Genomic DNA, 22,836 nt, shown 5'->3' on the forward strand with positions numbered 1-22,836 from the left:
TTTGGGCTTTGATTATTTCTTTAACCCATTCTATATCCTTGAAGCCGTGACTTTGAGGGGTTGGTCCCAGTGTTCTCTTTCCCCATTTTGCCCGTTTCTCCCTAGCTGCCTTGTCTACCACTCACAGAGCAGAAGATGAGGAACCCCCATCCACTTGCTTCTCTGAAGATTTGGAGGGGTATTAATGAGAATCCTCAGGATTTTGCTGGCTTGTTGGACAATTTGAAGGGCTAGGAAGAGGAATTAGGAACTGTGTTTTGCTCTCTGCTGAGCTTTAGTAACTTGTCTGTCTTTTTCATTGCCAGTATTTGAAGTTTATTGCATTGTATTCTCTCTCTTTCTTTGGTGGTTGCGATTATAGCTTTCTGCAGCTGTTTTTTCCCTACTTTTAGGTACCAGGGGAGAGGAAGTAGCTGTGAGGTGGGTTCAGTGTTTCATCTTAATGCCCAAGTCCAACCCCAGGGGCATTTTTGCATTGCTGTGGTATCCGGGCTCGGGAGAAGGATGGAGTCTGAGATCCCTTAGTCTTTTCTAATACTTAGACTTTTATAAGAGAACTAATTACCTCTGGGGTACTTTGAGTTTCTCTGTTTCTCTCACTCTTCTCAGTATCTGTCTCCATCTCTTTGTCTCTCTCTTGATGAGTTCTTTCAGTGAAAAAAGTTCAGAGGTGGGAACCGAGACAGAACCGCATGGCCAAGCTCTGAAGCTCTTAAGCTCTTTTCAGGTTCTTTGTTCTTCAATCTAAACCATCTTTCCTGTTACTAACTTCATTTGGCTCTGTTAGTAATGGATGAGAAGTGATTTCATACACCGAAAGAACTTCTGTTGCCCTGGGGAACAGTCTTGGCTTGTGCAAAGGCCTCTGGGTCCAAAGAGCATCTGAAAGAAAATTCTCTCAACAGGCCATGTTCTCCTTTTATTCTCTGACATACTTCTCTTATATTATAGCAAGAGTTTCTCTAAATGTCGGAAGAAGCTGACTAACATTAGTAGTTATTGAAGCTTTCATCTTCTGATTACACACTTTCCAATTTTCTTTGGGCACAGAGGGTCGAAGGCAATGGGAGGTTAATAGCATGTTTAGACACAGAATTTGGGGATTAGAAATAAAAATTAGAAGTAGAATTTAGGTATTCCTGCTTTTACAGTCAGAAGTACACTGCTGTTTGCCCAACAAATAATGATGTTGATCTGATTAGTTATTGGACTAAAAATAGGGCGTGTGTGTGCTGGGTGACTAGGGGTTTGAAAATCCTTTTGCGTAGGTCATTACTGAACCTTAGTAAGAGGCTGACACACTGGAGACTTGGACATTGCTGGTCCTTTCCTGACTTGCTTCACAGCTCATTTGGGTCCTCATGTGACAGTCTGAGGTTTTGTGCTAGACCACAGGGCAAGCTGCTGATTTGCAGAGCTGACCTCCACTATAAGCATTTTCATCTCCTCTGGCAGAAAAGTGCAGAGGCTACAAACAGGCGGGCGTCCTGTGCCCAAGTTCAGCGCATTACTTAGTGGGTGATGGGCACGTGTTTGGTGAAAACTTCCTCACAGTATGACTGACTTCTCTGAGCTAATCTTCCATGTAACTTCCATGTAATTTTAGCCATTCTGGCTGGTGTGAGGATTCTGGCTGGGATTTTGTAGCCAATGGTGTTTTTGTCCTCTGTGGGGGTATTATATGAAATTCCAGAGATCCCCTCTCTTATTCCATCTCATATTAACGCTTCACCAAATGAACAAATGTAGAAAGTTTTCCTTTTCTAAAAAAAATTTAAATTCAATTAATTAACATAAAATGTATTATTTGTTTCAGGGATATAGGTTTGTGATTCATCAGTCTTACACAATTCACAGCACTCCCCATAGCACATTCCCTCCCCAGTGTCTGTCACCCAACCACCCCATCCCTTCCTCCCCACCAACCCCAGCAGCCCTCAGTTTGTTTCCTGAGATTAAGAGTCTCTTATGGTTTGTTTCCCTCTCTGGTTTTATCTTGTTTCATTTTTCCCTCCCTTCCTCTATGATCCTCAGTCTTGTTTCTCAAATTCCTCATATCAGAGAGATCATATGATAATTGCCTTTGTCTGATTGACTTATTTTGCTTAGCATAATACCCTCTAGTTCCATCCATGTTGTTGCAAATGGCAAGATTTTGAGAGTTTTGATGACTACATAGTATTCCAATGTGTGTGTGTGTGTGTGTGTGTGTGTGTGTATATCTCACATCTTTTTTTTTTTTTTTAAAGATTTTATTTATTTATTACTCAGAGAGAGAGAGAGAGAGAGTGAGCACAGGCAGACAGAGTGGCAGGCAGAGGCAGAGGGTGAAGTAGGCTCCCTGCCGAGCAAGGAGCCCAATGTGGGACTCGATCCCAGGTCGCCGGGATCATGACCTGAGCCGAAGGCAGCCGCTTAACCAACTGAGCCACCCAGGCGTCCCATCTCACATCTTTATCCATTTATCTGTTGATGGACATCTAGGCTCTTTCCATAGTTTGGTTATTGTGGACATTGCTGATATAAACACTGGGGTGCATGTGCCCCTTTGGATCACTACATTTGTATCTTTAGGGTAAATACCCAGTAGTGCAATTGCTGGGTTATAGGGTAGCTCTATTTTCAACTTTCTGAGGAACCTCCATGCTGTTTTCCAGAGTGGTTGGACCAGCTTGCATTCCCACCAACGGCATAGGAGGGTTCCCCTTTCTCCGCATCCTCGCCAGCATTAGTCATTTCCTGACTTGTTAATTTTAGCCATTCTGGCTGGTGTGAGGTGGTATCTTACTGTGGTTTTGTTTTGTATTTCCCTGATGCCGAGTGATGTTGAGCACTTTTTCATGTGTCTGTTGGCCATCTGGATGTCTTCTTTGCAGAAATGTCTGTTCATGCCTTCTGCCCATTTCTTGATTGGATTATTTGTTCTTTGGGTGTTGAGTTTGATAAGTTCTTTATAGATTTTGGATACTAGCCCTTTATTTGATATGTCATTGGCAAGTATCTTCTCCCATTCTGTGAGTTGTCTTTCGGTTTTATTGACTGTTTCCTTTGGTGTGCAAAGTTTTTTATCTTGATGAAGTCCCAATAGTTCATTTTTGCCCTAGCTTCCCTTGCCTTTAAGACATGTCTAACAAGAAGGTGCTGCAGCAAAGTTTTACTTTTTATCAACTGATGCTAATAGATGGCATTGGGTGGATTATTTTAGTCTTCTTAGGGCTCAGTTTTCTCACCCGTACAATGAAAAAGTTATCTAAGCTTGTATGAATTTTTGGAGATGAGAAATCTAAGAAAATAGCCACGTAGCTCAGAGCTGTGGCTTTTTTTGTTTTTTGGTTTTTTTTTTAAGTGATTTTTTTTTTTTTTTTTTTAAGATTTAGTTATTCATTTGAGAGAGAAAGAAGAGGTCGAGGAGAGGGGCAGAGGGAGACCTCCAGCTGAGCTCGGAGCCTGAGGTGGGGCTTGATCTCACAACCCTGAGATCCTTATCTGAGCTGAAATCAAGAGTTGGATGCTTAACCAACTGAGCCACCCTGACTCCCCTGAAATGATCCATTCTTAGATGTCATCAAAAGCTGGGGCACCTGGGTGGTTCAGTGTGTTAAGCCTCTGCCTTCAGCCCAGGTCATGATCTCAGGGTCCTGGGATCGAGCCCTGCATCGAGCTCTCTGCTCCGCAGGGAGCCTGCTTCTGCCTCTCTGTCTGTGCCTACCTCTCTACCTGCTTGGGAATCTCTCTCTCTCTGTGTCAAATAAATAAATAAAATCTTAAAAAAAAAAAAAAGATGTCATCAAAGGCTAACCTGATGGGTATGATGTACCTGTGTTGGTCATGGTTTACTGAGTGTCAGATCAGGCTTTGAGAAAGTTAGGTGAGGTTCTGTTAGGTGTCAGTCTTTAGGCTAGGTGCTTGGAATATTGTCATGAGCGGATTGGTCCCCACCTTCATGAGTTTATGGTCTCATGAGGGAAATTGGACACACGACATGACCTTTGAATGTTTACGTTTCAACTCTGATAAAGCAATTCACCAATAACAGAGGGCTAGGCCTAGCTTCAGGAAAACATTTTACTTTGTTTAAAAACACTAGGATTTTTGTTTTGATTTCGGGTAAGTGAGATAACCAACTTCTAAGTAGAGGCTTCTGCTTTTCTTTTTCAAAGAGAAACCACAGTTCACTTCGGGATATCTAAACTTTTCTTCTTGATCTGCTGAGATATCACATAGTTTAGTGGACTTTGTGACTGCAGTGTATTCTGCAGCGGGCACTGGGAATACAGATCGAAGTCTGTAATCCTGACACTTTTGAGTGGTGTAAAACGCGCTGTCCTGTCCACAGCCGGGTGAGTGGCAGAAGTGTGAGCCCGTGCGCTGCCGACGTCTGGGGAGCTGGTGCATTTTCCCATACAGTGCAGAGATTTTTATTTCATAGGTTTTTACTCTTCTGAACCAAGATTGAGCTTAGCGGATAAAGCCACATTTCCTTCCGGAAGACACAGCAGTGTCCGCTCTGCAGAGTGTATGCCAGACCTGCATCAGACACCACCAAGATAGGGTGGGACGTGCATGCCGATGGCTGTCCTTCACTGCACTCCGAGGATGACATCTCTTCTTTATTACAGGTGACCTCTGGGGGGACAGAAAGCATACTGATGGCCTGCAAAGCTTACAGGGACCTGGCCTTTGAGAACGGGATCAAAACTCCAGAAATGTATGTATGCGTGGCTTTGGGATTTATCTGTTTGGAGTACTGCGGTTGGAAACAACCTGACCATCTGTTTTTTCCTTCTCTTCCTTCTTCCTCTGGCAGTTCAGTCCTCTTTTATCCTGTCCTGCACCCTCGACCCTTATCCCCTCACATTCCACAGAATCCTACGTGGATCAGCCAGCTAATTTTAAAGGTCATTCATTTCCGAACCCCCAAGTTTATACATGGTAAATACTGAAAGCAAGAATGAAATCCTTTAAAAAAAAAAAGAGAGAGAATGAAATCCTTTTTCTAAAAGTGATCGAGTAACAGGACTACATCTTTGAATTCTGTGATATTTATTATAAATAATCTGGAGCCTAAGGAAAAACTCTCTAATTCCCTTAAGTTCAGTGCTCGTTACTTAAATATGATAGGCTGTCTCAGGGTGCTTCCTAAGAAAATCAGCCTGCAGGCTATTTTCTGGGAGGAGAACTTGTAAAAATCTTTTTGAGATGTATCCATAATGCCACCCCACGGGCATAACTTTGATATTTGGCTGCATTTTTTTCTCTAGACACGCTCTTTGCCCAAAGTGTTTATGCTACATCCTCTGGGTTTGCGTTTCCCCACAAGTATCAGTGACCCTAGGGTTGCATGTGGTCTCATGCTGTCCTTCGCCCTCGGCCTGAGAGAATCCATCAGGCTGCCATCTGCCTCTGTATATAAATCTTGGTGCTTGGTACTCAGTAATAGAGTCTTTCCTTTCGTAAAGGGAGCGCTTGATTTTGAGAGTGCAGTAACTGAGAGAATTCTGAAAGCAAATACTTAACCATGACTCGGTCCCCTTTTCAGTGCGATTTGTCCACGCTCTGTGCCCAGCGTGGGCCTTGTACTCAGGACCCCAAGATCAAGAGTTGCAGGCTCTACTGATCGAGCCGCCAGGCACCCCCATTTCAGTACTGTTGGAAGTGCTGCTTCCAAGTGTGTAGGAACAATGGGAATTACAGTTTCTCACAGGCTTGTGGGCTCTCAGAGCTGGAAGGAACCACTGACCTCATAGAAGCAGTCTTGGGTTCTTGCTTGGCTGTGACCCCGCCACCCCCCACGGCTTCCTGGCTTTGGATGGTTGACGCAAGAAGGCTCTGCCGGATGCCGATCTGCTCTAAATTCCCAGGCCCTCGTCTTCTCCCTGTCAGCCCTAATTTATGCTTTGGATTTCCTAAACCATAGGGAGATTTCTATAGAAAATCATTTGACCTCTTTTTCTTTGTGCCTAAAAGGGTAAAACAGTATAAACACTTGTAAAAATGAGGAAGAATAACCAGCCGCTAACTCGGCTCTCTCTTGAGCCCTGTTTCTATCTGAATTTCATTACTCTTTTCTCTCTCATATTAGTGTGGCCCCCCAAAGTGCCCATGCCGCATTTGACAAAGCAGCCAATTATTTTGGGATGAAGATTATACGGGTTCCGCTGAACAAAATGATGGAGGTGGATGTTCGGGTGAGTTCCCCTGAAGGGCCCGTGTTGTGCCATGGACCGTGAGGAGCAGGGACACACCCGACTGACAGACGTTCTCCAGCGTTGTGCGCAGAGAGGCTCCAGTGGCCTCTGACTGTGGGCAACGGGGCTGCCAAGCTGCCGCCACTGTGGGGACAGAGTGCAGCTCGGGGTTTGCATAAAGTCGTGAGCTCTGAGAAAGCAGGATGGTCCAGTCCTTGGGTTGAGACTTGGCAGACCTGGGCTTCACTTCTGCAACTTCAGTTTCTCCTCTCTCTGAGATGAACACGCACTGACTTGGCCCAGGACTCTTCCTGTGGTTTTCAGGAGCCCGAATCCATATCCTCGCCAATGAAATAGGAACTGTGTCTTTTCAGAACTAAACTGCCCAGTTTCCTAGCACTAGCATTATTTCTGCCTGCCATCTTTACTGATATGTTGACTGACTAATTAGTTAATTGACAGATAAAAATTGTGCGTATCTAAGGTGCTGGCTGGATGTTCTGCTGACGCGTGTCCACACAGCCAGCTCCTTACTACAGCCGCACTGTGGAGCGTATCCCATCTCACATAGTTACCATCATCCTTCTTCTCCCTTGTTCTGGATTAGAATGCACGGGGCTGCTCTCTGGACCGCTAGCTGGTTTCAGGCACACAGTGCAGTATTGGGCAGCCTGGCCACACGGCTGTCCACGAGCGGTCCAGAACGTCCAGACAGGCAACACTGAAATTTGGTGCCCCTCATCCTCCAGCCCCTGGCAGCCACCATTCTGCTCTCTGCTCCCGAGTTTGCCTGTCATGGGCGCCATGTATGTGAGGTCACGCAACCTTTGTTTCTCTGTCCCTGGCTTACTTCACTCAGCAGAGTGTCCTCCAGGTTCATCCATGTCGTCACAGGTGGCAGGCTTGCTTTTTTAAAGACCCTGTAGTAGTCCTTTAGTCACTGTTTCTACGTCGTGCCGTGTGGAGAACTCTCTCGTACCTGGGTGCTGTAAGAATTGCATCTGAGTCTTGTGACGGCCCGGGTGGGGGGCAGGGGCGGGGGCTGTAGAAACTGTCTGTCCTTGCACGGCACACAGGTGAGGAAACAGTTTGTATGGAGTTAAGTCGTTGCCCCAGGGTTCCACACTAGTGAGCAGGGCTGGGACTCTCACAGGCTTCTCTGCCTCTTGGCCCAATGCCCTTTTTCCTGCCAAGTTGTGGCCTCAGACTTTTCCCCAGATGGAGCCCTCTGACCGCATTTGCGTGCTGCCACTGTGGCGGGGGCTGTCCTCTCCCGGGTTGGAGAGGCAGAGGAGGCGGGCTAGAGGAGCGCAGACCCTGAGCCGGTGGCCTGGAGTGCTCATGGCAGCAGCACAGAAGAGGGATTCTGACGTGGCTTCTCATTTTCCTTTCAACTTTAAACCCCTAGGCAATGAGGAGAGCCATCTCCAGGAACACGGCCATGCTTGTCTGTTCTACACCCCAGTTTCCTCATGGTGTCATTGATCCTGTCCCTGAAGTGGCCAAGGTACGTGGGAAAAATGGGCCGCCAGGCACTCAGGCTGAGATATGAGAATAGAATGTAATGGTGTAGTACTCGGCAGGGAGAGGCAAGTCTCAACTTGGACACGTGCGCACATTTCCTGAGCCCCGTAGGAAGCCCTGCTGCTCTGTTTGGAGCCTCAGAAAGCTACTGGCTTCTGCTGTGGGAAGAAGACTGTTGAAACTGGATATTCTGGGAGAGTACTGGCCTTTCGATTCAGCCGGGAAAATGAGCTGCATTTGGAGTCTGCTGCCCGAGGGTGGCGTCCAGCAGTAGTCCCGCCTGTCGCCCTTCCTCCCCACCCGGCAGGACCTTGTGTCCAGCGTCAGAGGGCTGCTCTGTCCTGCTTGATTTTAGAGTGAGGTTGAGGCCCTGTGTATTAAAATATTTTTTAAAGCCTGAAAGACGCAGTATATAGTGGCCTGTGGTCACAGTACACCTTTCCACCTGCGTCTTGCAAGTTTTTGTTATATGGCTATAATGCAAATAAATTCTCTTGTGGTCTTTGTCTTTTGGGACTAGCTGGCTGTCAGATACAAAATACCTCTTCATGTAGACGCTTGTCTGGGGGGCTTCCTCATCGTCTTCATGGAGAAGGCAGGATACCCGCTGGAGCAGCCTTTTGATTTCCGGGTGAAAGGTGTGACCAGCATTTCAGCGGATACCCACAAGGTGAGACAGGGAAGCGACCATAGGCGGTTGATTATCTCCACTACTGTCAACAAAATAAATTGGTTAAAGCATTAACTTCCACTCAAAATGTAAAATTAAATCCGGCTCTTTGATCTCCCCCACGTAGCTGGTTCAGGTGACAAAGTATGGTGCTAGAGGTGACTGGTAATCGTGAAAAGGGACCTGTTATCTTTGTGGCATATGGCTAAGAGAAGTTCTGCATCCACCGGCTGTATGTAGCTGGGACATGCCAGGACAGGGGCCCATAGAACAATGTTCCTGAAGCGCTGAGATTCCGTGGGGTGGAGGCTAGTGATGAAGCTGATAGTGGAATTCCTGAGAGAATGGACGTTGGTGCTGTAGCTCCCACGCAGCCGGGGCTGCTGCCTGGAGTGACAGGAGCCAGCTAAGGGAAGCCCTTTGGCAAAAGGGAAGAACTGCGTGCTCGAGAAGGTTGGGCGCCGCCCCCGGTGGCCTGGAACAATGTCTAAGTTGGTTGGGAATGCTCTGAAGCTCCACGAGGCTGTGGGGAAGTCAGGGCAGCCGCAGAAATGTATGCTCACTCGCGGAGCTTGTTTTCATCCCAAGTACAGTGGAGACCTGTGTTTCAAACCCTGCGTGATGCACGCAGATCTCCTGTCGGGACCTGATTTGGGGTGGCCTCAGCCCCGAGGCCACCCCTTGTGCCCTTGTCCTCACCGTCTCTCGCCGTGTGGGTCAGGGAGCCAAGCCGCGTCCGTGCTTGCTGCGGCGAGAGTTCACTAGGAGGGCAGGTTGCTGTAAGGAAACCAAGTAGTAGGTTGTTTTTTAAAAGGGGATTCAGTAGCTTCAAGATTCTAAACACCCTGATGTTCCTAAAAAGGAAGTATAACACTGAGTGAGAGGGATGGGAAGGAGTCAGCCAGGATTTTAGTTGCTTCACGTGAATTCCACCCTTTTCCCCAGTTTCCAGTGGGAGCTTATCTTCGCTTCCATCCTGACTCCCTGCCCTGGGGTCCTGTTTACAGAAGAGAAGCCACGTGCTGGGTTGGGTGGTGGGGGGGGCTCGGCCTCTCAGCAGCCCGGGCCCTGTGCGCCCTCTACCCTTCATGTCTGAGTGCGAATTCTCCGAATTCCCCGTGTAGAAGGGGCGTAGGAGGAGAAGTGTGGGAGGAGCTCATGGGGCAGGCACTCACCTGTGCGCTTCTCCCCCTCAGTATGGCTACGCCCCCAAAGGCTCTTCTGTGCTGCTCTACAGTGACAAGAAGTATAGGAGCCATCAGTTCTTCGTGGCAACAGACTGGCAGGGCGGCATCTACGCGTCCCCGACCATCGCAGGCTCCCGACCCGGAGGCATTAGCGCGGCCTGTTGGGCTGCCCTGATGCACTTCGGTGAGAGCGGCTATGTTGAGGCTACCAAACAGATCATCAAAACTACTCGCTTCCTCAAGTCAGAGTATGTGTGTTAGATTGGGCTTCTGCCTCGTCTCTTGCTTTGTCTGCTCCTAGGCTCGAGGCAGGTGCTGGGCCCAGCACCTGTGCCCCCAGCTGAGTCAGCATCCTTTAGTGGCCAGGGGTTTAGGACAGCAGCTCAGGGGTGTGGTGCTGGCCTGGGAGGAGGAGAAGCCCCCTGGCGCTGCTGGGACTTGGAGGGTCCGATCCAGGCTTCATGTGTAGGCTCTTGTGTCTCAGAGGATGTCTTCATGACTGGCCGCTCTTACCCACTGCCCAGACGCCGTGCTCCGTGAATGCTGCAGACCGTGGTTCTCACACGTGACCGTGTGTCGTCATCATTGGGAGGGCCAGTCACGACACGTTGCTGGGCCCCCCCAGGCTTCTCATTCCGTCCATTTGGAATGGGAGTCTGCAGACCAGCATTTCTGGGATGCTCCCAGTGGATACGGAAGCTGCGGGACTAGAGTCGCTGGTAGATGAGGCAGAGGGAGTGGGGGAAGGGTGGGCCGGGAAACCCAGGGCGGGGATGAAGCTAGAACGAGGTAGCACATTTGTCTGACACACCTGTTCATGTATATCCGCACCCCTCCCCCGCAATCTCTGTGGCTCACCTGCCCTGGGGAGGCTTTTTCAGAATCCGGAGGGTGAGTGAAAGCGGCCAGGAGGCATGTCTCATTTGAACAAAGCCTACGTATACGCAGCCAGTACACCCATCTGTTTGCGAACTGCTCTGCCATTTCTTGCTTTAGGGATTACATACATGACTTTTTAAATTGCAGACACGGAGGGGTTATTTTCCAGGATTATTTTCTTAAGTGTGTCTTTTATGCCTCATACGCCCCTGGGCACATCATAATTTGGGAGTTGGGCAGACAGGGTAGGAGCCAGTGACTCTGACTCATCCGAGCTCAGTGGAGTTTGGGCCTTTGAATGTTTGTAATGTTTGGGAACCACTGATCTCAGTCTTGCCACCTGATTTTAGAAGGTGAGCAAGCTGAAGCCTTAAAAGATGAGACTGTTATAGAGGAGATGTTGCATGACGAAAGAGATGATGGCCCAAGCAGTATATGTGGCTGAAATTTCCTTTCTGTTCCTTTTTTTGTTTGTTTAAGACTGGAAAACGTCAAAGGCATCTTTGTTTTTGGGAATCCCCAGTTGTCAGTCATTGCTCTGGGCTCCCGAGATTTTGACATCTACCGGCTGTTCAACCTGATGACTGCTAAGGGCTGGAACCTGAACCAGCTGCAGTTCCCGCCCAGGTAAGCCCCAGGGAGCTTCCCGCCCTCGCTGTGCTCTGTGACTTCCCAGCAGCTTGAGTAGCGGGGTCACCTGAAGCCTAGAGACTGACAGCGAGGCCAGCGCCCTGGTGCCAACGGACTATCTGTGTGATTTCACTCTCCACCTGGCATTACTCAAACTCTGGGGACCATTGGTCAGTCAGGAACCCCTTTACAGCAGACCCTACCCTCTTCCTGGGCTGTGTACTCTGCGCCCCATCTCGTAACCACCATCAGATTGTCCTTGGACGCACTCATGACCTGAGTCATACTTAGCTGAGAACCTTCCACAGGCTTCTCATCATTCAGGCCCACTGCCCTGTCCTGTAATATGCTTCTGTCATCTCATCCCGCATGGTGCCTGTAAATAAACACCGCTCCCCGAGGGCACAACCCCCCACTGCCAGGCGTCGTCGGTGCACCCTGATCCTTTCACCTGGTGGCGCCCTTGCCAGTCCCACCTGGACTCAGCTTCTTCCTCTTCATGATCCCTCTGGGCCTCAGTCTCCCTCCAGGGGGTGTGAGCATTTCTTTTGTGCTTTGAAGTCCTTCAAGACCCCTGTGGCCCTGAGCGTGTGGGGGGTTATCATCTGCGAGGAGCGCATCCCCTTGGTGGCCCCGTGGCTCAAGGCATAGCAGTTGGCAGTTTCTGAGGGGAGAGGTGGGACAGAACAGGCAGCTTGTACTCCCTTTTGTTGGGATGTTGCTGCTCACGTGGAGGCGTGACACCCTTGTGCCGGCCCAGGCTTGACAGCCCGTGTATTTGAGAGCCCCGAGTCCCAGGACTGGGAACACTTGTCACAAATAACATGAAGAAGCGAGTGATAAATTCCAGTCTGTGGGGCTGCTTTATTTTAGAACTTGGTTTTCTTTCCTCAAGGTTCATCTCCGCCTGTCTCTCTCTTCTCCCACAGTATTCATTTCTGCATCACGCTAGTACACACCCGGAAGCGCGTAGCCGTACAGTTCCTAAGGGACATCCGGGAGTCTGTCACTCAAATCATGAAGAATCCTAAAGCAAAGACCACAGGAATGGTAGGGACGCTGGAGACTTTTATCTTCCTATGGAAGTTTAGGTGTCGTGGGGGGTTTGGAAGAACCAGGTGACCTCAAGTCTCTTCCTGCCTCTGTTCTATCTCTGCAAACCTTATTCCTTGGAGCTCATGACCTCTGCCTCACCTGTTTCCAGGCTCTTTGTTCTCAAGTGAGGCGTGCTGTAGATAACGCACCTTATATATTTGAACGTGTCCTACAGAGGCAGGTGGTGGTCGTGTCCCTTTGAATGGAAAATTTTGACACAGGAAAGACAATAAGCGTGTTTTCTCTGGAATTTTCTTTGGCAAATCCCATGGGTCAGTTCCTTTGGGCAGAAAGGCAGACCAGCAAGTACCTGTGAAGAGCTGCCTGGGTGGGCATGGAGCCAGAGTGGGGAGTGGACGTGGAAGGCGGGGACTGCAGGGTGGGGGGGTGGTATTGGAGCCGCAGCTTCGTCTCTACCCCCATACGCCATCGCCACTAACACTCTGACTGGATTTGTAGGGTGCGATCTACGGCATGGCCCAGACGACCGTTGACAGGAACCTGGTCGCAGAATTGTCCTCAGTCTTCTTGGACAGCCTTTTCAGCACTGACACTGTAACTCAGAGCAGCCAGATGAATGGTTCTCCGAAGCCGCGCTGAGCCTGGACCCTCTGGCCCCGAGGGGCTCCTGGCCTCCAGACAGTGCTCGGGGTGTGGAACGGGCCGTGCACAGGGTCAGCATCTGGTCTTGCTCCATGGAGCACGACGAGACAGACCGTGAGACAGCTTGATCCTCGGGATTTTTGTTCCTCCTCTCGTCCTCCTCCTGTGGTCTTTATGTGGAGACCCTGAAGGAGTCTATTACATAATTATTTTGCCCTTGTTCTCAGATGTTGCCCTAGGAATCGTTTTAGCTATTTCCCTCTCTAACCTTCTAGCTTTCAACCTCACTTAATCATTGTGCAGCGGCTCTGACCTGAGTCCTTACAGAGGCTGGGGTGGTTTACGTGATGAAGAAGCTTCTCTGTTCTCTCAGGCAGACTGGCGAGGCAGATCGGAAGATGTTTTCCCGGGTGGGAGTTAGGTGCCCCTCTAAGCGTGAGGCCTTCTCCGCCTCCTCTCTGGGTAGGAGTTGTCTGTCTCGGAGAGTCACTGGTAGTGCGGCTCAGTTTCTTTTCCCAGGACACAGATGGATAGGCCACAGCTTCTGTTTTGTGGGATTAGAGTGGCCGAGCTTATCTGCTCAGTCTGTCAAGGCAGGCTGTGGAGTGGCCCTCTGCTGTCCCCATTTGATACTTGGTGGCCCCTTCTGTGGAGATTTGTGCTTGAAATTGGGCTCCCATTGGTTTGTTGTTGCTGCCCTGGATTAGGAAGAGATCGCGGTTTCCAGAGAGCCCAGGCCTTTCTGGCCCTGGCGCTGCCTGTCTGCACGGGCAGTGTTCAGAGTACACCTGGACCCTCTCCTGGGCTGCTAAGGATTGGAAACCAGAGCCTTTTCTCAGGTTCTCTGTCACATTCAAATACATGTCCCAGAGTTGGTGGTGGTCCTCCCCTCCCCCGCTGCTATAAGCCCTCTCGTCTGCGAGTTATGTTTGCTTGAAGGAATAGCTCAGAGCACCTTCACAAGTTACCTTGACCTACCCTAGATGGGTACAAGGGGGCATGAGAGAGCCTCCAAGGCAAGGAAATTTCTCCCCATTCATGTATCCCTCCTCCCTTTTTCTGTCTCTTTGGCTCCCCAGGTACTATGGCAGTTTAGCCTCAGGTACTGGATACTTCTCAGCCCTGGCTAACTCTGGACTAGGGAAGCATGATGGCAACTGTCAGTTGGGGCCTGGGGCCTGGGATTCCTTCCTAAGACTAGTTGCTCAGGGTGGTGCAGGGACAGAACCAAACCCTGCGCCCACTCCCTGCCCTCTTCACCCCTACACAGGGCCCTGACCTAGGTGGAGCCACAGTCTTCCTCTGAAGACGACCTACCGTGTGCCTTTTTCCTCAGCACTGAGCGGCGAGGGGCTACTCCTGACCCAGGCCGTAGGGTAAATGGGTCAGTCTTCGAGCTTTTATTTGGGTGGGGGAGGACTTTAGAATAAAGTCAGGAGAAAATGTCCTCTGTTCATTCCCCTTCTCAGGGACCCCTGAACCATTCAGCTTCTGCAGGCTGCTGTCCTCCGGCCGCCCTCACTGGGAATGCTGGCCGGGAGAGCCAGGACGACCAGGCCTTCCCCAGGGCTCCATAGCACATGTGTCTGAAGTGGCCTTTGGCATTGTGCTTCCGCCACAATAACTGTGACTAGCTGGCTGTGTCATTGCCGGGCTGGAGTGTGTGTGTTCCTCCTGTGCCTTGTGGGTTCCAGGAGTGGGGGTGGGTGGGGTGTGTGTGTGTGTGTGTGTGTGTGTCTGCGCATGCTCATTAGAGGGAGATGCTAAGATCTTTTGGACACGGTAGCCAAGTTCCTTCCCGTCGCTGAACTGAGGGGCACCTCCTGAGAGTTGCCGTGGCCAGAGCTGTGCACCAGTGCTCCTGGGTCTCTGGTGCGTTCACGGTGTCGGAGGAGGACCCGGGACCCAGAACCACCCTGGCACCACTCTGGTTTGTCGGCAGCGAAAATGGAGAAGCCTGTGCCGGATAGAGCAATGGGCGTGCTGTTGCTTCCGGTGTCTGCGGGCCCTTCCTCTGCTGTGATGGCACTGCTGCCCCGGAGGCAGTGGTGTTTTTTCAAAGGGACCTACAGTAGCCACTTTATATCACGAGCCTTAGTTTGACACTTGCGGGCTTTCCATTCTATGCATACCTGCGCCCTAGAGCACCTAGTCTGGCAGAGGCAGGCAGAATGTCTTCAGATGTCATGTTGCTAGCAGATGTCTCATTGGCCTCTGCAGAAAGGGTAGTGTCTGGGTTACACACGGAGGGAGCAGCCGCCAGACTATATACTGCCATGTCACTTTTAATATTACTGGTTTTATACTTGCAAAATGGTACTTGCCTCTTTTAAATCTTTTCTGTATTTAACCTCCTTCCCAGCTCAGTGCTCCCTTCCTGATTGCAGCAATAATATCTTAAAGAGCAATTCAGTAATTAAATGACTGAAATTGTTGCCCATGTGGTTGCATTCATTTGCTTCTCTGGAGGGGCAGGCGGGAGATCCCTGGTGGGGTGGTGGCCGAGGGAGACCTGGCTGCTGGTGGGAGCTCGCCCCCTTGTGGTGAAATGGTTGTGTGTGGCCACACAGATTCAGGGTGGTGGCTTTACCAGGAAGGTCTGGAACTCAGGCCTTTAGTTCCCCAGGGCCCGGGTCCGCCTTGTGTTTTCTGTCCTCTTCACCACCATCTTCTGCCTATACCTTAATGATGGCTGGAGCCTCCGGGGTGGGCTCCAGCCAGCTGGGCACTGGCTTCAAGCCCTGCATTTGGTTTGGGAGCTGATGGAACCCCTCAGAATACCTCTGCACATGTAACCGCTGGGCGTCTTGTTCCATGACAAGTAGGAAGTGAGTATTCCTTCCACAGGTCCTGGAGCCTGTCAGTCGGTAACCAGTGCTTCAGCCCATTGGGACTTTGTCAGAATCAAGCCAAGGAATGCCTGTCTTTGCTAGTTTTCTGCTAAATGACTTGGTTTCTTGAGCACCTGCTTGCTTTGGGGTTAATCCTAGAGGATGAGGCCTGCCCTCCCCGCCCCCCCCACCAATCCAAGAATTGGTGTTTGGATGCTTATACCTGCTACTTAGCGCTGTGAACCCCTTTGCCTTCTCTGAGGGTTCTTGGTAGCAGTGAGCCGCCTGTAGCCAGACCCAGCAGTGGAGACGCCATTACGTCTCCTCAGAGGCCTGACTTGACGGCTGCCAGCTACAGCCCGGGTCCGAGCCTTTTCTCAAGTTGGGAGTCTTAATTGGTATTCTTTTTCTTGGGCTTTTTTTTTTTTCATAATCTCTCCTTAACATCTTCCCCTGTAACTTCAGTTATTTGCACGAATTGTAGAATAAACATTTGTTTTTGAAAAAGTATCGTTTATGTTTTTGTCCCATAGCAAAGTCTGTCACAGAACTGTAGTGTCTTCTAGGTTGGCATCTTTCAGCTCCTGATCCCTCGGTGAGCAGAGGCAGGAAGGTGACATAACACCTGCTCCATACCTCTGTGTCTGGTGGCTTCTGTCCCCTAAGCCACAGTCATTAGATCGAAGCACACTTAGGAAAAGGGAAGTTAGAAGTGGAGCAGATGGGGGCCACCATCAGAATAAGTTTTCTGAGAACCCACCGCTGACGTAGGTGTTGTCAATCCTCAGATCCTGCCGGTACCTCTCACAACAACATGCTTCTTTCTCAGACATCGACCTCTGCCTCTTTTCTGGCCCCGGTTATGGGACCAACTCATCCTGGGTTGTGATATTGCTAAATGTCTGCTCCAGGGAACCCTGGCATTTGCAAGTCAGCTTAGAATGCAGAAGCTGCCTGCTTCCGGCTAGGGGATCGCAGATGAGAACCCGTCAGGAGAAGGGCCTCCCGCAGTCCTGCGTCATGGCACACGTGGACTGCTATGTGCATCGCGTGCACTGGGGGGAGAGGAGACCGAGCTCTGTGCCTCACCCCCTCTCCCAGTCACAGCGCATTAGTGGGAACAGTATCCTAGAGTCACTAGGTGGGAGGACTTATCTGTAGGAATCCAGTCCCTAACTGCTTGGATGGAAAGTAGCCCAGCGCCTCCTAAGCTAGAATTTCCGCCCTCTCCCTCACACAGTAAAAGCAAGCCTTGAAACGGGCTACATCTCTAAGAAACTGCAAGACCCTACCAGGATTAGCAGTCTCCCCGCCCTGGGACGCCGTAGGCCGGGATGCGACAACAGCTGCAGACCGCCTTCCTCGTCCCAGATGCCACCACGCGCAAGTACAGGTGTCCTGCATACCTTTACGTGTTAGTCATGGTACCCCTTTGGCCACCCCTGCCTCAAGAATCCCTTTCAGGTTTTCAAGGCCCAAGTCAGTGAAGCCTTCAGACTCACCCTTGTCAATCACTTCATGTTCCCTTAACTCATTTCTTTACCCTTGCCTCTAGCATTGACTTCATCCATCCTGCCTCGTGGTAGTGACCTGCTTCCTGCTTAATTCGGCTACATGAAGACAGAATGGTCTGGTCCCCTGACCTCGGGGCCTTGAACAGGGCTTCCCACAGAGTGCTTATTTAAATGCCTGTTGACTCCAATTTGGATTGACCTGTGGAAAGGAAGTTTCTAGAGCCTGAGACCGAGTGAAACACCAGTTTTATTTAAGACGTAAAAGCACAGGTGTTTGTGTTACATACGATAAGGTTGACTTTAGGGTCCTGGTTTCTGAGATTAAGACTTGGTACCTCTTTGTCACAGCTTTCTGGGAAATGAATTAGAAAGGGAGCAGGACGCAGCCTGGCAAAAAGACCAATACTGTTGGCGGGAAGTCTTCCAGAGAGAGAAGATCGGACTCAATTAGTGTACATGTAACAGAGCGCCAAGGATGAAGAGGGGTTTGGGGAAAGGTCGGCGTTGATGCCGGCATCTCCGTCCACAGCAAGGACTCCCCCCTAGCTGGTGGCAGCAGAGTCCACTTGGCCCTTCTAGCTGCAGCAACATCTTGGCTCCCCGGATCCGCCCCCCCCGCCCGCCACCAGATTCCTAATTCAGTCACCCCCTTCCCCTGAAGAATTCGCAGAGGAAGGGCAGGGCCTAGGTCATGGACACTGCTACTTGTTCGATGAAGCTGGCCAGGTTTATGTCCCGTTCCGAAAGGCCGGCACACTCATGGGTGCTCAAGGTGATGTGGACCTGGAACAAAACCAGAGGTTCAGGCCCAGAGCGGGAGAGAGTCAGGGCCGTGTGGCTCGGCAACACGGAGCACTCCAGGGTGGTAGCTGGTCACCATGCTCTCGCCCGGGGACAGCATTCCTATCTCCAACACTGCCAACCCTCCCGCCGTGGCCCGTGGCAGGGGTCGCATGACCGCCCTCCAACGGCCTGCGGTCCGACCTGTCTGCTGTGCACATGTGTTCTCAGCTCTGGTGACTACTTTTTCATCCCTCCACACCACACCTCCAGGAGGATTTGGGCCACAGAGCTATGAGCCATGAATATGGCCAGTGCCCGCGGCCTGGCCTTCTGTGGTTCGGCTTTCCTAATGCCGACTGTCCGCCTTAACCGCATGTTTGCTCACGAGTGTTTTAATTTGCACTTTTCTAGTTTGTAGCGAGCCTGACTGCCGCAGGGGTGACGGTGCTGATTCTAGGTGGGGAGGCCCCTAGGGAAGGCCAGGGAAGGGCCTTCAGAGCTCAGCCGGCCCGGCGCAGCAGGCACGCCTCGCTCACCTTGTTGTACACGTTAAACCATTCAGGGTGGTGGTCCAGTTTCTCGGCCTGCAGGGCCACCCTCGTCATGAAGCCAAAAGCCTGCGAAGTGAAGTGAGACCCAGGTGAGCGCTCTGAGAGAGAGGGCTGCTCGAAGAGTTCCAGATGTGGGGACCCCAAGACCCATCCCTCCCACTCCCGTCCCCAAGGAGGACACTCCAGCCCGACGAGGGTAGTGGCTGAGGGGCTTAGGTGGCAAGGCCTTCAAGGGAGAGAACAAGTTCTGGAGTGTCAGAAACTGTCCCACCCGGCGGCATACCCGATTGAAGTCTTTGAAATGGAACTGCTTGAAGATGGCGTCTCGGCCTTCCAGCTCATTCCACCCCACAGCCCTCAGGTTTGGCAGTAGCTGGTCCCGCTCCTCGGCACTCAGCCTGTGCGCTTTGCCGGCCTAAGACAGGAAATCAGCAGAGGCCCATGGGCATTTCTCCCTCTAGGACCCAGGAGAGGGCCCCAGTCATGAGGGGACATTGGCCGCCCTCCACGGGGGCTCTGGTGGCGTGGTCTAAAGCAATGGACAGGGAGCCATTCAGGGGGACACCCTGCCCTGGGGATGGGGCCCTGGCTCACGCACTGATAGGTTCTTAGATTCTGACACTTTGCTCAGAGAACAGAAAATACTGAGCCGTGACGCAAGTCACTGGGACTTAGCAACACTCCCCCCACCTTGTCCCCAAAGCCTGACAGAGCCCCCCCACCATAGGTCTCTTATGTTAATGAGGGAGTAAAAGCAAAATCAAACCCAGATGCGAATGTGTTACTACACAACTTTTCAGAAAAAGACTACCCATGACTGTTCAATCTTCTTTTTTCTGTTACGGACTGTATCCAGTTCACCCCCACACCCGCACAAAGAAACTGAGGCCTAGAAAGGGAACATGACCATGGTTCTCCTCCCCTCATGTCCCCCTCCGTCCTCAGAGCACAGACATTGTTCTCAAAGGGTTCTGAATCTGCATCCTGGGCCCAGGGAAAAGGAGCAAGTGCTTACAACACCTTCCAGGCGATTCTACCAGAACTGATCCCCACTGGTACTACCTCCCACTGGGTATTCATCACGCCACCACGCAGCCCTTGAGTACCACCTGCTAGGCCTGGGGGTTTCGGATTCCCACCTTCTTGTCTACTCCATCAGCCTGGGAAGCCTGAGCCACAGAGCTCAGGCCAAAGTGGAAGTAACTTGGCCAAGGGCAACTGGCAAACCTAGCCCCTCGGCCTATTTGCCTATTGTGCAAAGTGCCCTCCAGGCAGCCAGAGCTGGCACAGTTCAGGGGTTGAGTGGAAACTTCAGAGACGGAAGCAAAGGCCGGTTCCATTCTCTGGGGGGATGGATCCAGGCCTAGGCACGGAAGGGATCCCAGAACTGTGATTTCTCCAACAGAAACTGTAAGAGTGTTGAAGGAAAAATGAACCAGTAAGGTCTGGGGAGAGAATGTGAGGGAGGCTAATTCAGCTTCACGAGGCAGCCCACAGCCTGGCAGCCATGGGGGCATTGGCAGGACTGGGTCAAGCCCCAGTTCTGGCGTTGTCCAGCAGGATGGTCACCTCCCTTGGCTTGAAAGGTAAAAGGGGCCTAGAACTTCCATTTCAGATCAGTGAGAGGAGCCTATGGGACCTATGAGTAAGTCCATCCTTATTAAGGGCCTGCCATCTGCATTTGTAAAGGGCTTGTTAGGTCCTGCACGTGTGGGGTCGGGTGTGGGGATCACACTAGAAAAGCAGTACAGTCTCCTCTAAGTCAATCTTTCCCTCCCTTCTGAAACACTTGTTTTCTCTGGACTGATCTAGCTTGGTCCGGTTCCTCAGCTCTGAGAGCTCTGCATCCCGCCCCCAAACCCTGCTCCATTCCAGAGCTGGCCCTTTCTCTGGGGCTGATAAGCCTGGTCATGTATCCAGGCAACTGGATGAATGATGTCAGCCCAGGGATCAGAACCCACTGCTTCACTCTCTGGCCCAGAAAGAAGTAGGGGGATACAGGGAGCTCCTAGGAGGCACCCCGTGCCCCTTAGTGTCTTCTGGGATCCCCCAAGTTTCACAGCCTGGGGCTGAAAGGACAAGCCCCCCTGAGAGCTGGGGTCAGACGGGGGCAGGGGCACTGTTTGCTTAGTAAATCACAAGCCAGGCCTGGCCGAGCCTTCTGGGGGAGTGTATGCTCCTGTTACTGATTACTAGCCCTGCCTCCCCATGTCTGGGGCCTCAGAGCACCACACAAGCCGCCTCACTACCCCCTCCTCTCCCTCCAAGCCACTGCTTTCCAAGTGCCTTCTCAGCTGTCACCGTAGTCCCTACTGCTCCTCAGGCTTTGGGATCAGAAAGGGGCTGTTTAGTAAAGCTCCTGGGTCTACACACTTCTCCCCAGCCAGGGCTCCCCTTCACTGCCAGAGGGTGGAGGTGATGAAGCAGGGCTGACCACAGAGCCCAGGCCCTCCTGGGGGAACACCCAGCCTGGAGGAGGTCTGATCCTGAGCAATCGGTCCCCACTGCTGGGCGCAGGCCTCAAGCGAGGCACCAGGGCCTGGCTACGAGGCCAAGGTGGCAGCGCCGGGTGCGCGAGGGCCTGGCCAGACCCTGCCGGAAGTGCAAGCCAGAAGGGTGGTAAACAGACTCCTAGCCTCCCTCCTACTCACGCTCTGACACACGGCCGCCCCCCCCCAATGTGGACGAGAACCCGCCACCGAGAGGAGGCCATATCTACAGGCTCACCAGCTGCCTCCCCCACCCGTGCCCTGGGCCCACCGCCCACGCCCCGCTTGCGAAGCGCCCCGGGGACAAGGGCCTGGGGGCAGGGCCAGGCCTCGGCCGCGCCACCGCCACTCTCCGGCCTCAGCTCGCCTCGCGCGCCACAGGGGGTGCGGGTGGCAGATGGGCGGAGACCCCGGTTCTCCAAGCCTAGCCCTGGCTCTCCAAGCCTAGCAAGCGGCCGGCGGGCGGAGGTCTCGCAAGGACCGTCCCCCACCCTCGCCGCCGCCACGATCGGCCCCTTCCTCTTCTTCGCCCTCCCGCGCGCCCGGGCCCCGCGGGCAGCGGCGAGCGACCCCCTCACCATGGCGGGCGCGGCGCAGGTGCGGGCGCGGCGCAGGTGCTGACGGGGCGCAGGTGCGGACTCGGACGCAGGTGCGGACGCTAGCGAGCAGCAGGTGGCGGCGGCGCGGGCGGACAGCGCCGGGCGTTCGGGGACGCGGGCGGGGAGGGACCGAGAGGAACCGCCCACCGGTAATCTTTAACTCGGCCGAGACCCGCGCACTCGGCCTCTGCCCCCTTCCAGCACCTTCTTCCGGGCTGCTGTTACCCGCAGCTCAGGGGCTGAGAAGGACAGGCTCCAGGTGTAGCCTTCTGCGTTTGAATCGCTCTCTGCCGCTTACCAGCCGTGTCACTCTGGACGCGAGATTACGCTTTTCTTTTTTAAAGGCAACAGATGGAGGTATTGGCCTAGAAGAAACCGCACAGAACTAAAATGTACTGGATGATGCCTTTTGACGTCTGTTAGCTCTCCTGCGAGCATCACTACAGTCACGCTCATAAACATATCATAGCCGGCGTCCCTACAAGTGTCCTTCTTTGACAACCACTCATCCGCTTCCGGGCACAATATGTTAGGTTGTATTTCCTAGAATTTTATGTAAATGCAGAGCATGCAGTGTACGTTCTTGTATCTGGCTTCTTAGGACTCAGCATTGTCACTTTGCGGTTTGCCCCTGTGGCTGCGTGTATCAATAGTGTCTTCCTTTCTATGGCTAAGTAAAATTTATTTTATAGTGTTACATTGTATGGCTACACCACAATTTGTTGATCTGTTCACTTGTTGATAGGCATTTAGATTGTTTGCAGTTTTTCACTATTACAAATAAAGATGCTGTGTGCTTTCCCATCAAGTCAGCTTAGATATCTGCTTTCATTTCTCTTGGGTAAAGGTCCAGCAGTGGAATGGCTACCTCATGTGGCACATGTGTGTTTATAACTTGTTAGGAAACTGCCAGATGCTTCCCAAAGTGGTTGTACTATTTTAGGTGCCTGCCAGCAATGTATGAGAGTTCCAGTTTCCCTACATCCTCAAAGATGCACCAGTATTTGCTACGGTCAATCTTTTTTATTTCAGTCATTCTCACTGGTGTGTAGTGGTATCTCATTGTGGTTTTCTTTTGAGTTTCCTTAATGGCTAATGATATTGAACGCTTTTTCAGGTGTTTATTTTCACTGGTAAATCTGATAATTGCCTTCGAATGTCCTGCCCCCCGCCCCCCGCTTTTGAGTTGGGTTCTTACTGGCTTTTGAGTTCTTTATTCTGGATATAGGCACTTTACCAGAGACGTGGTTTGCCAGTTACTTCTTTGTGTTTCACACTGTCTTCCAAAGAGCA

General features: G+C 51.6%; 2 protein-coding genes across 2 annotated transcripts in view; one reads left to right on the forward strand and one right to left on the reverse strand.

Moving 5' to 3' along the window:
* LOC111145250 (sphingosine-1-phosphate lyase 1) overlaps positions 1-16,115 on the forward strand; it is a 54,991-nt gene extending 38,876 nt beyond the window's left edge. Inside the window, exons 7-14 of the mRNA XM_022500040.1 lie at positions 4,620-4,708; positions 6,083-6,188; positions 7,597-7,695; positions 8,233-8,382; positions 9,579-9,817; positions 10,929-11,075; positions 12,008-12,128; positions 12,633-16,115. Coding sequence (XP_022355748.1) covers positions 4,620-4,708; positions 6,083-6,188; positions 7,597-7,695; positions 8,233-8,382; positions 9,579-9,817; positions 10,929-11,075; positions 12,008-12,128; positions 12,633-12,773 — 1,092 coding nt within the window. The 3' untranslated portion in view covers positions 12,774-16,115. The remainder of the gene's footprint in view (positions 1-4,619; positions 4,709-6,082; positions 6,189-7,596; positions 7,696-8,232; positions 8,383-9,578; positions 9,818-10,928; positions 11,076-12,007; positions 12,129-12,632) is intronic.
* A 1,235-nt stretch (positions 16,116-17,350) lies between these two features.
* On the reverse strand, positions 17,351-21,647 carry LOC111145153 (pterin-4 alpha-carbinolamine dehydratase 1). The gene is made up of 4 exons (XM_022499847.1): positions 21,523-21,647; positions 18,739-18,870; positions 18,441-18,521; positions 17,351-17,904 (listed from the first exon to the last, which is right to left on the reverse strand). Exons 1-4 carry the CDS (start codon positions 21,523-21,525, stop codon positions 17,806-17,808), a joined length of 315 nt encoding a protein of 104 aa, XP_022355555.1. The 5' UTR covers positions 21,526-21,647; the 3' UTR covers positions 17,351-17,805.
* Positions 21,648-22,836: the final 1,189 nt, after the last annotated feature.

This window comes from Enhydra lutris, unplaced genomic scaffold, assembly GCF_002288905.1.
Source record: "Enhydra lutris kenyoni isolate GAN:26980312 unplaced genomic scaffold, ASM228890v2 scaffoldscaffold12, whole genome shotgun sequence".
Taxonomy (NCBI): Eukaryota; Metazoa; Chordata; class Mammalia; order Carnivora; family Mustelidae; genus Enhydra; species Enhydra lutris.

Bases quoted from the DNA above. Each gene is read 5' to 3' on its own strand.
- LOC111145153 (XM_022499847.1), bottom strand. The intron at 18,522-18,738 runs GTATGCCGCCGG...TTCACTTCGCAG, and splicing joins ATTTCAAAGACTTCAATCGG to GCTTTTGGCTTCATGACGAG. The intron at 17,905-18,440 runs GTGAGCGAGGCG...GTTTTGTTCCAG, and splicing joins GGTTTAACGTGTACAACAAG to GTCCACATCACCTTGAGCAC.